The sequence below is a fragment of the Lithobates pipiens genome, unplaced genomic scaffold (genome assembly GCF_037356315.1).
Source record: "Lithobates pipiens isolate NorthernLeopardFrog02 unplaced genomic scaffold, aLitPip1_a1.2 Scaffold_23, whole genome shotgun sequence".
NCBI classification, from domain to species: Eukaryota; Metazoa; Chordata; class Amphibia; order Anura; family Ranidae; genus Lithobates; species Lithobates pipiens.
The window spans coordinates 136,101,439-136,115,518 of NW_027507785.1; the positions used below are offsets into that span (position 1 = coordinate 136,101,439).

Here is a 14,080-nt window from a genome sequence, read left to right on the forward strand (position 1 = left end):
ACACCACGGAACGGCGCACAGCACAGCGATCCATCGCCTCACAGCCTTTCCACATGAGCAGGAGAGGGACCGGAGACACCCCCCGTACCTCGGGAACCACAAATCCAGGGAAATCTGCAGTTATTTCGCCACGAAAGGTCCCGCAGGCCGGACCACGCCGGCTTCCAAGATGGCGGCGACCCGCGCGGCGGCAGCACAAGTGGCCCTCACTGCCTCACAGGTACTCGCTCAGCAACCTGCACCCTCCCCTTCCTCACCGCAATCCCCCGGGCCAGGGAATCTGAGCCCCCACAGCCCGCAGTGTCCCGGGAGCCCTCCGCCCCAACCACACACTCAGCCAGGGACATGGGATATGGAGAGTTACATTAAAGCCCTCCCCACTAAAGGGGACATTGAGGCCTACATCAACAGGCTACAGCGCTCCTATAAGCGTGAAATCACTGACCTACGCCACGATATAGGACAGCGCTTTGATGATATTGAAGCTACTGTGGAGGAGTCTGTGACCAGAATCATTGAACATGATCACTTCCTACAAGGAACATACAAATCAGATCCAACAACTCTTTTACGGTCTCGACAACCAAGAGAACAGAAGTCGCCGCAATAATATTCGCATCCGAGGGGTACTCGAATCAGTTGAAAACAAGGACCTTGCTAAAGCAGCCACTACAATGTTTAATCAGCTACTGAACAAACCTAAGGAAGATCACCTGGAAATTGATAGAATTCACAGATCCCTGGGCCCCCGCAACCCCAACCCCGCTTACCCCAGAGACATTATCTGCCGCATTCACTTTTTTCATACCAAGTCTGAAATCATGCAGGCCACCCGGAATCAGGAATCCATCTTGTTTAATGGCTCTCCCATCATGCTTTTGACAGATCTCTCACGGCAGACTCTACTTATGCGGAAAGCCCTGAAACCGCTTACGGATGCACTCAACTCCAAGCAAATTAAATACAGATGGGGCTTCCCTTTCCACTTGTTTGCATCCCACGGGGGTAAATCAGCCACCTTTCGCACGCTGGGAGATTTACCTAACTTCCTAGGTGTATTTGAACTGCCGCAGATTAGGATTCCAGACTGGCCATTGGAAGCGGCCACTCCAGGGTTCCCTAAAGCCCCTAGATGGGAAAAGCAATCCAGGAAGAAGAGATCCAGATCTCGTACATCTAAATCTCCACCGGGTTGATTCCCTTGCCCCCTTTTTATGGGGGCCCTCCCCCCCTTGAGTTTTTTCCTTTGCGGTTGTTGTTTTGAAGTCCTGGCCCTCCTTTTCACAGTGGCCGACGGAGGGTGATTCCTCCTCTCCTTTTCTAGGAGACCATTGGACTGGCCAATGAACTCTGAGGATACGTTCCATCCTGAGAAGCTTTGCCTTCTCTACAGGACTACCTCCCTGCCTACTAGTTCTACCTGTTTCTGCCAACTCTTTGGAAAGCTAAACTCGACATAGGCCCCTCTGTTGGCCACTTAAGCCACGGTCGGGTACCTACTTTGAACAAGGACATGGGCTGTAATTCAGTCACTTTGTTACTAAGTTTGCACTGTTAACTATTGGTTTAAGCTCCTTCAATGCACTGTGCTGTGCGCTTTAGACAAGCATTTTTTTGTTTGTTTTGTTATGTTGGGGCGGAGCCCCTGAGAATCGCCTTACCACGTTCCCCACGTTAGGGCGTGCAGAGTCTTTATTGCCTCTGTTTCTTGATATTTCTTAGAAATACTGCGTAGTATTCATTCCCCTTCTCCCTATTGAACACTAGAGGGTGTGGTTTGACTGCGCCCTACCTACCCTGCCCAAGGGCACCATATCCCAACATATTCACACGGGCTCACCGGGGCCCTCCTGAGGGTGACGGTGCCCATGTGTGCTTCCTCTGGATGTTAGTACCAGGCCCCTCTGCTGGAGGTGGTAACTCATTATTTTTCTTGACACCCTCCCCTTTCCTGAACCTACACTCCACTTACTGACCCTTTGCTTCTCAAGTTGGAGGCTACCTCCTCCGACTCCCTTGACAGGAACCCTAGCACCCCCCTCTTGTCCCCCCCTCTTGCTATGTCTCCCTTAGAAATCAAAATCTCCTCTCTCAACTGTAGAGGGTTCAACACCCCAGGGAAACGTAGACAGCTTCTACACCACTTTCACAAAGCTAAAACGCTAATTTTATTACTGCAAGAAACTAATTTCAGGTCAGATAAACTCCCTTCCATCTCCGACAAACGCTACCCGACTTGGTTTCACAGCACCAATCCTGGCGCTAGAACAAGGGGGGCCTCCGTGGCCTTCCATAATTCCTTTAACCCAACCGTACTTGATCAGGAAATAGACCCTAGAGGTAGATATGTGTTTTTCAAACTACAGGTTCAACAAACTGTTTTAACCATTGTTAATGTTTATTTTCCTAACCAGAATCAGTACCGATTTCTTTCCTCCGTGGCATCCCGCCTCCGTGTATTTGGAACTCACAATTTGATCCTTGGAGGTGATCTGAACGTACCGTTAGTACCGAGACTGGACTCATCCACTGGTAAGTCAAACATACCACCTTCCACACTGACTAATATACGCTCCACTCTGAAAGACCTGTCCCTTGTAGACCTATGGTGGGTACTCCACCCGTCTGAGCGGGATTACACTTACTACTCCCCTGCACATAACTCCTACAGCCGGCTCGACTATATTCTAGTCTCCCAATCAATGTTGGACTGTGACCCTACCTGCGAGATCGGCCTGAAAATCTGGTCTGACCATGCCTCGATGCATTTGACACTAGGGAGACCCCCACACCTCCCTAGACACAACTCCTGGAGACTGAATAACAACCTCCTGCATGACTGTTTGCAACGCGGCGATAAACGTGGCGATCACGGAGTTTAATCTGACCCATGCTCATGATGAAACCTCTAATCTAACCAAATGGGAGGCACTTAAATGTGTTCTATGAGGCATTTTGATACAGCATGGTTCTAGATTAAAAAAAGCCCGCACTGCCGAACTTAGCCGACTGTTCACACTGATATCTACTCTCGAGGATTCCCATAAACATTCCCTGGACTCTAGGACACTGGCAGAACTCTCTAACGCACGTAGGGACCTCAAACAGATATTCACGGAACGCTCTGCGATTGCCTGTACTAAGGGCAGACATGTCTACTATGCTCACGCAAACAAATGCGGGAGACACCTAGCTCGCACAATCCACCCCCAACAACGTAGACAAAATATCTCCCACCTTATATCCCCCGCCCACGTAAAACACTCCAAAAACTCGGAAATAGTTTCGGATTTCCGTGACTTTTACTCATCTCTATACAACCTCCCAGCAGCCAACGCGCCCACCCCCTCCTCGCAATTGGACCTCTTACAATATATACAAGACACGGCATTACCTCGGATAACCCCAGAAACGGAAGCAGACCTGGAACAACCACTAACCACGTCTGACTTTTTAAATGCCATAAAAGGGCTTAAGAAGGGCAAAAGCCCTGGCCCTGCCGGCTACACACCTCTGTTTTTCAAGCAACACGCCCAACAATTAGCCCCACTGATGGCAAAGGCATTTGAGGAGGTAGACGACAATCACCCACTATCCATCGCACTTCTGCAAGCCCAAATAGTGGTGATCCCCAAACCCGGGAAAGATCACACACTTTGTGGTAACTATCGCCCTATATCTTTATTGAACGTCGACCTGAAGCTTTATGCTAAAATAATTGCCACACGCTTAGCCCCCATTCTTTGATACATGGGGACCAAGTGGGGTTTGTCCCGGGCCGAGAGGCCTGGGACAACACCACGAAAACACTCCACCTAATTTCTTATGCTAAAGAACATAATATTCCTACCTGCCTCTTGGCCTGCGACGCTGAAAAGGCATTCGACAGGGTGAGCTGGCAGTTCCTCAAAGCATCCCTGCAACAAATAGGCTTAGGTCCCAAATTACTCTTGAAGGTCATGGCCCTGTACTCCCAACCTACCGCTCGAGTTTCAGCTAACGGGGAATCGTCCGCACCATTCCATATTAGCAATGGTACAAGACAGGGCTGCCCTCTTTCGCCCTTGTTGTTCGCAATAACGGTGGAACACCTGGCACAGGCTATACCTAACAATGCTTCTATTCATGGTATTCCCACTCCCGCGGCTCCCCGCAAGCTGTCACTCTATGCCGATGACTTACTTCTGTACGTCACGAAGCCCCACACTAGCATACCGCTCATTCTGGCGGAGTTAGACCGCTTTGGTAGCTACAGTAATTTCAAACTTAACATCACAAAAACGGAAGCCCTAAACATTTCTTTACCCCAGCAGGAATTGACGGCCCTCCAAGGAAAATATCCGTTCCGGTGGCAATCGCGTTCAGTTAAATACCTAGGGACTGCAATCCCTAGGGACCAACAGGACATCTACTCCTTGAACTTTAGCCCACTGTTGACTAACCTTAGGCGCTCTCTCGAATCGTGGCACAAACTGAAACTTACTTGGTGGGGGAGGATGAACGCCATTAAAATGGATATACTGCCCAAAGTTTTATATTTGTTTCAAACACTTCCCATACTTCTCCTCAGGGCTTTCTTCCTCTCCCTCCGCTCTTCGATAATCAAATTTATATGGCTAAACCACCCTCCCAGACTGAAACAAAGTCTTCTGTGCCCCCAAGCTTAGAGGTGGTACTGGCTTACCCGACTTTCAATTGTATCACACGGCGTCCTTATTATCCAGACTCCTGGAATGGTTCCCGAGACCCCTGTCTAAACACTCAGTAGCTATTGAACAAGACATGATCCCAATTGATTTTAGAGCCCTTTTATGGGGACACCACGCTAAATTTCGCTCGCTTCGACAGATTTCTCCACTAACGGTCACAGGTTCTGACCAAATGGTATGAAGTGTCTTGTAAACTGGGCCTGTCTACGGACCCCTGCCCTCTCTCCCCCCCTCTTTGATAATGCACTCCTACCCACTCTCCTCTCAGCAACCCATGCTGGGGCATTCCATAGAGAGGACTGGCCCACGGCTAATCAATTTGTTCACCCTTCCACAGGTCACCTAAGGGACCCGTCAACATCATTACCCTCGTCCAGCTTGGACTGGCTTTCCAAGCGATCCCTAAACCAATTTTGTAAATCGCTACATATCTCCGGTAATATCCATAGGCCGCTCACCCTGTTTGAGGAATTTTGCACCCTCCCCCACACTCCTAAACATACTCTATCTCTTCTTTATAAGGAGATCCAATCATTCACCTACACCTCTCTTCCTATATACACTAACAAGTGGTCCGCAGAGATTACCCCAACACAATGGCATACAGCCTTTATACTTACCCATCAATCCTCCAGATCAGGATTCACTCAGGAGAAGAATTACAAACTGTTGTCACGGTGGTACAGAGTTCCAGTCTCGGTGCACAAGATGTTCCCCGGATCAACGGATGTGTGCTGGAGGTGCCACGGAGCAAAAGGAACATTTCTTCACATATGGTGGGAATGTATCATGGTCCGTCCTTTCTGGGATAAGGTCTTTGAGACGTATAATGCTATGTATCAAACTGCCATGTCCCCTTCGCCCTTGGTTGCTCTCCTGTCCATCATACCGGGCTCCATAAAAATCGCACAAAAATTGCCTCCTTAGATTCCTTCTTTCCACTGCCCGCCACAACATCACCCTTTATTGGAAAAAAGATCGTACCTCGTCTGTAATTGGCTGGGTCGACATTCTTAATGATATGATGGTCATGGAGGAACTACAGGCGAAGGTTGATGACAGGTATGACAAGTTCGTCACCCTGTGGTCTATATGGCGCCATCACTCAGCCTCGCTAAGCTTCCTAGATGGTTTACGCTCAGGAGGCAATTCGAGCTGAACTTAAGTGTTTATTTTGAAAACCATCTAGAGGGCCACACGGCTCAGATGTCGGCTCTCTTGGTTGCCCATACATACCCATTTTTACTGGCTCTTTCTCCTCTCCCCTCCCCTTCCTTGAGACAATCTATGTTAGCCGTTAGAACACTGCCCTGAGATTCTTCCGGGGGTTGACAAAGTTTATTGCATTTATTGCAGTTATGCCACAAGACGTATGGTATCTGTTGTAATTTTTTTTATATTTTTCACTGTCACAGGGTATTGGGCCCTAAGTTCCCTGATATTATCCCCACCAGTAATTGCAGATGCCACAGGGATATGGGGCCCACACCTTGTTTCTGTGTTCTCAAGCGCTCACCATCTCTAGGGTTCCTGTCTACCTTGCTTTTCCCCTTCTCCCTTCCCACCCCCCTGCTCCCTGACCTCCCTGTCAACCTATTCCTCCCTCTGTATGTGTTTAAAAATGGATGTTAACAAGTTATGTTACACATGAGGTTCTCCATATTTATGTACCTCAGTACTTGTGTATTTTTGTAATTTTGTAATTTTGTATTACTGAACTTTCATTGATCTTGGAAATAAAAATATGTTCAACCTTAAAAGTGCGAGAGCATGGAAAGCTGAAAATTGGTCTGGGAAGGAAGGGGTGAAAGTGCCCAGTATTGAGGTAGTTAATGTTGATAAATGTAAAATTATGCACTTGAAGGGTAAAAACATGCATCATACACACTAGAACAGCTGGAGTAGTGAATGGTGGAGAAGGATCTGGGCGTTCTGGTAGATCATAGACTTAAAGCGGTAGTAAACCCAGTTTAAAAAAACACTTACATTCCCGGCATGCCGGAAATGCCAACTTTCACTTTGGTTGTGCTCTCAACCGAACTTTCAAACCATCCAATGGCTGGTTTCATAACTGATCACATGTGCAGCATTATGGCAGTTGAAGAATCAGAGGCCAAGATGGCAGCTTCCTTGACTGAAAACGATAGAGGGGTTTACTTCCACTTTAACAACCGCAAGCGGCTGTTTCTAAAGCTACCAAAATACTTTTTTGCATTAACAAAAAGGTACAGACTCCAGGCAAGGAGACAACATAAATTTACCTTGTACAAATCACAATCAAGACCTCATCTAGAGGATGCCATTCAAATTTGGGCACCAGTTTACAAAAAGGATATCGGCAAACTGGAGAAAGTACATCAGTGGTTCATATAGTGAACATGGTGTAGTGTTATTCATGTTCAGGTCTTTACATTGGACAATGGGGCACCCTTTACGTCTGGAGGAAAAGAGAATTAACCTTCACATACCAAAAGGCTTCTTCACAGTAAAAATGGTGAAAATGTGGAATAGACCCCCCTCAAGAACTGGTTCTAGTGCATAAAGGAATTTTTTTCCCCCACTGGAGTGAATTGTATCATGCTTTTTTTTTTTTTGCCTTTGTCTGGATAAAACAATGGTTATAGAATAATATGTACGCTCTTTGTGTGCGTGTTGTTTTTTATTGGTTGATAGATGGACTAGTGTCTTTTTTTTCAACCTATTTAACTATCTACTTCACTACTGAATCTACATATTCAAGTTGCTCACAGACAACCAGCTGCAAACCTAGGCTAGTTCTACCACCACTTAGGCTACACTTGTCAAATGATCAAACCTACAACCTAGCTGCAGATTTGTCTCTCAAGATTCAAACTGATATATATGACAGCTCAAGCCTCATGCTTGGATTTCTGCCAGTAAAGGAAGGCATAAGAAGCTCAAAGTCATTGTGCATGAACATCCCCTTTTTCACATGGAGTCTTCTAGACTTGTCAAGGAATTTCCTTAACAAACGAGAGAGACTTTTTAGCTGATACATGAGACCATGCAAGTTTCCCCACCTTCGGAGAAGTGACCTGATATCTTGAAAAACTGCTCAATGACATCAAAATTTCAACTTGATAACTTGTTCTGTTTATCCAGAGGATTAGAATTGGGTTACTTGAGGTTTTGACATATATTGTAGTGTCTGACACAAAAATTGGTTATTCTAGGGATTCACCTAACACTACCTTTCTTACAGACTTGCGTATTATTACATTTGCATGCTTGTCTATTTCAGGTAGGAAGTGTTATGTCACACCGATACGTATTTTACGGTCATCGATATATTATGTTAGCATTTTGTGGGAACTACTTACATGCAGTGGCAGTTCTGCACGACTACAAATTTTATTGTGTGCATTTGGCATGTTCCCTGCTTTCCCTTTGTTTTACACTAGCTTTTGCAGTTCTAGTTAGACACTGCCTAATTTTCTTATGTCCCTCAAATGGTTTCTGCTAAACACAGAAGCTAGGTTTAGAAAGTAAGTCATTGTCCTCTTAGATCTCAAAAAAATGGAAAACACCCTATTGTGATGTAACTTGTGAAGTAAGATTGCATTGGATTCAACTTCTGTTCCTGAGTTAAACTGTCAGTAGATACTGCTGAATCTGTGGCTGGACATATTGAGATCTATGTAGATATGTCTATGCATAAAAAGCTGCAATTAAAAGAGAACGCAAAAGGTACTAAAACTGGAGCATGCAAAATCGGGTGCAGCTCTGCATGGAGACCTATCAGCTTCCATGTTTTATTATCAAAGCTTAGATGAACAAGCTGAAGTTAGAAAACTGATTGGCTACCATGCACAGCTGCACCACATTCTGAGTGCTCCAGTTGGACAATAATTATATTTGTCTTCACTTGTTTGGTGTGGTTTTTCTTCTGACACAATGAACCAATGGGCCAACGGTGGCACATAAGTGCCTTCCTAGCCATCTCACTGAAGCTTCCTTATACAAAGAAACTTCCCATGGGGCAGTTAAAATAAACCTGGGGTCTAGCTGTTCAAAACCTCCAATTTCCATACATCATAAAGGTTTGGGGTAGGCTTAGAACATTATTTGCACACTCACCTCTCACATAACTTGAACTCCCCTGCTGGGAAGCGATACTTCCAAGGACTGTCTTCACTTTCCAAGGTGAACACACGGTCCTTATGCTTCTCTGATTGAATGTGTTTCCGCCACTGCTTCTCACTATTGCTGTTCTTTCCACAGAGATAGCAGTGGAAGCCAGCCTTTAAGGAATATTGAAAAACAGATTAAACATGACAAAGCCTACAGAAATATCTGATTGTTTGCCAACAACCTAAATCACTTGAATGAGAAACATTTTACCATAAGATCAGCATAATCCGTTGGCATCAGAATTTGTTTTTCTGTATCTTTCTGGACTCCTGTTGGCTTCCCAGGTTTCTCTGCTGTGCTGTTGCTCTTATTGCACATGTCAAAAAGCTGCTGCAGATCCAGCACTGACAAGAAAGAGTAAAGCCATAATTCAAAGTTAGAGTGAATAGAATCTTCCTAGAAATGGTTGGATTTTTGCAATTATTGTAAAATTCTCTTCTCCAAGTCGATTTAAAGTGGGGTTCCACTCTAAAGTGGAACTTCCGCTGATCGGAACCCTCCCCCCCCTCCGGTGTCACAATTGGCACCTTTCAGGGGGGAGGCTGGTGGAGATACCTGTCAAAGACAGGTATTTACACCCACTTCCGGGCATAGACTCCCGTGGGAGTCTATGCCTCTTCCTGTCCTGCCGCGCTGTCTGCTGGGACACACACGGGTCCCAGAGACAGCGCGAACAATTCCTATTGCGCTACGCGACTCGCGCATGTGCAGTAGGGAACCGGGAAGTGAAGCCGATTCGCTTCACTTCCTGATTCCCTCACCTAGAATGGTGGCGGCAGCAGCCGAGAGCCGAGCGATCGGTCGGCCTCGGCATCGCTGGACCCCGGGACAGGTGAGTGTCCATTTATTAAAAGTCAGCAGCTGTAGTATTTATAGTTGCTGGCTTTTAATATTTTTTTCCCCAGTATAGTCCCGCTTTAAGCACACTGCCTAAAACATAGGGTTATACTGCATTGTTGACTACAAGAGAAATGGACACCAGAACGTTTAGATCACTGGCTGAAGCCAGTTCCGTGTATTCTGACAGCAGCGGATGCAGCTGTCTGAATACAATGCCCCTAGGTGTGAACTGGACTGCGTCATTCACCTAGTTTTTAAGGATGGAGGAAATGGAGGAATCGGTTTGTTTTTGTTTTTCATTCAACACTAGCAGAACAAAAAATAAAAATTCACACTGCTGTGTGGAGCGGCTCACAGCCTGAGTCCGGGGAGCGTGCCTGTTCATTGTTTCAGGTCCAATTTCGGTCCAAATTTTTGGCTGAATTTGGACCTGAAACAGAAGACACGCAGGACTCCTGTGGAATTCACTCCACAGTCATTCCGGAGCTGTGTGAACCGGTTTCATTGACAGCCAGTCACAGTCTGATGTTTGGATGCCAGTAAAACATGCTTGCTTATCCTTGTGCTTGCACTTTTTGAACTTAGAAAAAGTGGAAATTTGACTAAGCAATGAATTGAAAACAGGAGATTATAACAGGAGCCTTCAAGCCTGTAAGTAATATTGTTGGTAATGGGAAAAATATGATTTTTTTTCGTCATACCCACCTGTAAAATCCTTTGAGTACATCATGGGACACAGAGTTAGGCTAACATTCATTACCTGCTGGGTTATAATTCATCTCCAGGTGAACGGACATTGGAAACCAAAGGTGTTTAGACAGGAAGTGATACCCTATATAACCCCTCCCATACAGGAAGTACTTCAGGTTTGTAGTAAGCATCGAATCCTCAAAAAGAGGGGAGGGACCTCTGTGTCCCATGATGTACTCAAAGAAAAGGATTTTATAGGCAATTATGATGAAAAAATCCTATTTTCTTTTTCATACATCATGGGACACAGAGTTAGGCTAATATTCATTACCTGCTGGGACATCCCAGAGCAATAGCCTTGAGGGGAGGGAGACACCCTGCCAAACAATAGCCATCATACCTTATACGGCAACCCACAGTACACTGTGGCCGAAAGCCAAATCATTGGCTGCTCGAACATCCACTTGATAAAATTTTGTGAAAGTATGCACTGAAGACCAGGTAGCAGCCTTACAAATCTGAGCCACAGATACCTAATGGTGGAAAGCCCCGGAGGTTCACACACCCCTGGTACAATGAGCTCTCACCCTAAAAGGAGGAGCTTTACGTTCCAGACCATAGCCCTGGATGACCAATTGATGGACCCAACTGGCAGTGGAAGCTTTGGAAGCGGCCTACTCCTCCTTGGGTCCTTTTTGTAAAACAAAAAAGGAGTCTGATCCTCAGATCTCTGCAGATCTAGACAAATTAACGTTGACCGCCCAGACAACGTCCAAAGAATGCAGTCATCTTTTACGCCAAACAAAGGTAAAATAATGTCCTGATTTAATCACTTCAGCCCTGGAAGATTTTACCCCCTTCCTGACCAGAGCACTTTTTGCGATTCGGCACTGCGTCGCTTTGACTAACAATTGCACTGTTGTGTGACTTTGTACCCAAACAAAATTGCCCCCCCCCCCCACAAATAGAGCTTTCTTTTGCTGGTATTTGATCACCTCTGCGGTTTTTACTTTTTGCGTGATTAAAAATAAAAAAGTGTCAATTTTGAAAAAAAAAGCAATATTTTTAATAAATATCCCCCCCCCCAAAATAAATTGTGTATAATATATATATATATATATATATATATATATATATATATATATATATATATATAAAACAAATATTTTTTTCTTAAGTTTAGGCCGATATGTAGTATTCTTTTTTTTTTTTTAAACCAAAAAAATTTAGCCAAAAATCGCAATAAGCGGATATTGATTGGTTTGTGCAAAAGTTATAGCATCTACAAAATGGGGTATAGTTTTAAGGCATTATTATTATAAAAATTTTTTATTAGTAATGTCAGCGAGCTGCGATTTTTATCTTTAACTGCGACATTATGGCAGACACATCGGACACTTTTGACACTATTTTGGGACCATTGTCATTTATACGGCGATATAAAAACTTGCAGGGAAGGGGTTAAACACTAGGGGGCGATCAATGGGTTAAGTGTGTCCTACGGAGTGATTCTAACTGGGGGGGGTGGGCTACCTAGGACATGACAGCCATCGCTGCTCCCGATGACAGAGCAGTAGATCTCTATTATGACAAGGCGGAACAGGGAAATGCCTTGTTTACAAAGGCATCTGCCCTTTCTACCTCTCCGCAAACGTGGGCCGCCAGGGAACATCGAGTTCCTAGGACCCACGGGCACGCTCCCATGGCGCCCGAAAGGCAGAAAAATTTAAATGGGATGGACCTGTACCATTCTGCCGATGAATATGTGTGTGTGGCGGTCGGCAATCAGTTAAATGAAAGGCCGACACCACTTTTTGCAAAAAGGATGGAACAGGTCATAATACAAACCTGTCGTGGTGGAGGATCGAGTATGGTTCTCTGCTTGAAAGGGCTGCCAACTCCGACACCCTTCTAGCCGAGGTGATGGCCATCAGGAAGGCTAGCTAATGTGACAGCAAGTCAAATGTAATTTCCTTGCTAGGTTCAAATGGTTGTTTCTGTAACAGACAGCACCAAGTTCAAGTCCCAAGGACATATAGGTGACCTAATAAAGGTTCGGATCAGTGAATGGGAGGCTAAAGGCCTTTGAAAGAATACAGATGGGGCCATAACTTGACCTCTAATTGTACTCAAAGCCAATTTAATTTCCACAGCTGACTGTAGAAGAGAGAATTCTTCCAATTTTCGAGGATGCCATTTTTTGGCTTCACACCAAGCAATCTTCCACACCTTATGATAGATCTTCCTAGTGACAGCTTTTCTAGCATTCACTAGGGTAGACACCACTGGTCCCGAGATGCCACGGTCCTTTAACACTCTGGCTTCAATAGACATGCTGTCAAATTTAGAGACTGTAAATTGGGGTATAATATAGGACCTCGAGACAGTAGATCGGGCGACATGGAAGCCTCCATGGCCTGTCTACTGTCAGTCTCAAAATCACCGGAAACCAGGGCCTTCTAGGCCAGGCTGATGCCACCAGAATGACTGGAACTCTCTCTCTCCGAATCCTGCGCAACAAATGTAGAAGGAAAAGGGATCGGAAGGAACGCATAAACCAGGGTGTACTGGCTGCATGGAACTTCCAGAGCATCTGCTCAGATTGCCAGAGGATTGCCAGAGGATCTCTTGCTTGGGACACAAACTGCTGTAGCTTGTTGAACCTGGATGCCAGTAGGTCGACCTCTGGCCTTCCCCAACATTGGCAAATTTCCTGGAACACCCCTGGGTATAGGGCTCACACCCCCAGGCAGATCTGCTGGCGGATGAGATAATCTGCTTTCCAGTTCTCTACTCGGGGTAATGGACTGCCGATAGAATCGGCACATGTCTCTTTGCCCAGGTTAGTACGTGGTTCACCTCCTTCAGAGCTGAACTCCTGGTACCGTCCTGGTGGTTTATATAGGCCATCGCTGTGGCATTGTCGGACTGAACCCTAATAGGGCAGTCCTGAAGCTCCGCCGTCCAGGACCGTAGGGCTAGAGCACTGCTCAAAATTACAGGAACTTGATGGGCAGGATCTGTTCTGTCCTTGACCATTTCCCCTAAGCTATGAGCCCTTCTAGGGTCACTCCCCAGCCTGAGAGACTGGCATCTGTAGTCGGTACTCTCCAAGTTAACGGGAGGAAGGATCTTCCCTTTTGCAAGTTCTGATCCTGCAACCACCAGTTTAGACCTAAGTGAGCCTGAGGAGATAAGAACATTGGATAATCCAGGGCTTGTCTCCTGTTCCAAGCCAACAAGATGTCTCGTTGTAGAGGCCTGGAATGGAAATGGGGATAGGGCACCGCCTCGAATGAGGATACAATCCTCCCTAGAAGACTCATACAGAGCCGGATGGAGGGTTGTCTGGTGCCCCTTACCTGGTGCATCTGATACTTCAGGGCACAGATCCTCGCGGGTGGCAAGAATACTCTTGCTTGGACCGTATCTAGGATCAGACCTAAATACTTTAGACTTTGAGCTGGTCTCAGGGTTGACTTTTCAGTATTTATGATCCACTCTAAGCTTTCCAAATATCGCACTGTGCATGTTATGCTCTGTTCTAGAGCCTGTAGTGATTTCTGAGCAGAAGGTCTTCCAGATACCCGAGCACCAGGATCCCTTTGGCCAGAGGTGACCAACCTTTTGAAGAGCGAGGGCCTCTTAAGTGACTTGGTAACAGGTCGCGGGCCACAATGAGCAGAGCA

General features: G+C 45.9%; 1 protein-coding gene across 5 annotated transcripts in view; it reads right to left on the reverse strand.

Annotated features, from left to right (window-relative positions):
* Window positions 1–14,080, reverse strand: part of ZC3H7B (zinc finger CCCH-type containing 7B) — a 624,860-nt gene that overhangs the window by 63,254 nt on the left and 547,526 nt on the right. For all 5 annotated transcript variants that reach the window (XM_077452416.1, XM_077452411.1, XM_077452410.1 and 2 more), the window contains 2 exons: window positions 9,072–9,205; window positions 8,808–8,971 (listed from right to left, as the gene is read on the reverse strand). In XM_077452416.1, coding sequence (XP_077308542.1) covers window positions 8,808–8,971; window positions 9,072–9,205 — 298 coding nt within the window. The remainder of the gene's footprint in view (window positions 1–8,807; window positions 8,972–9,071; window positions 9,206–14,080) is intronic.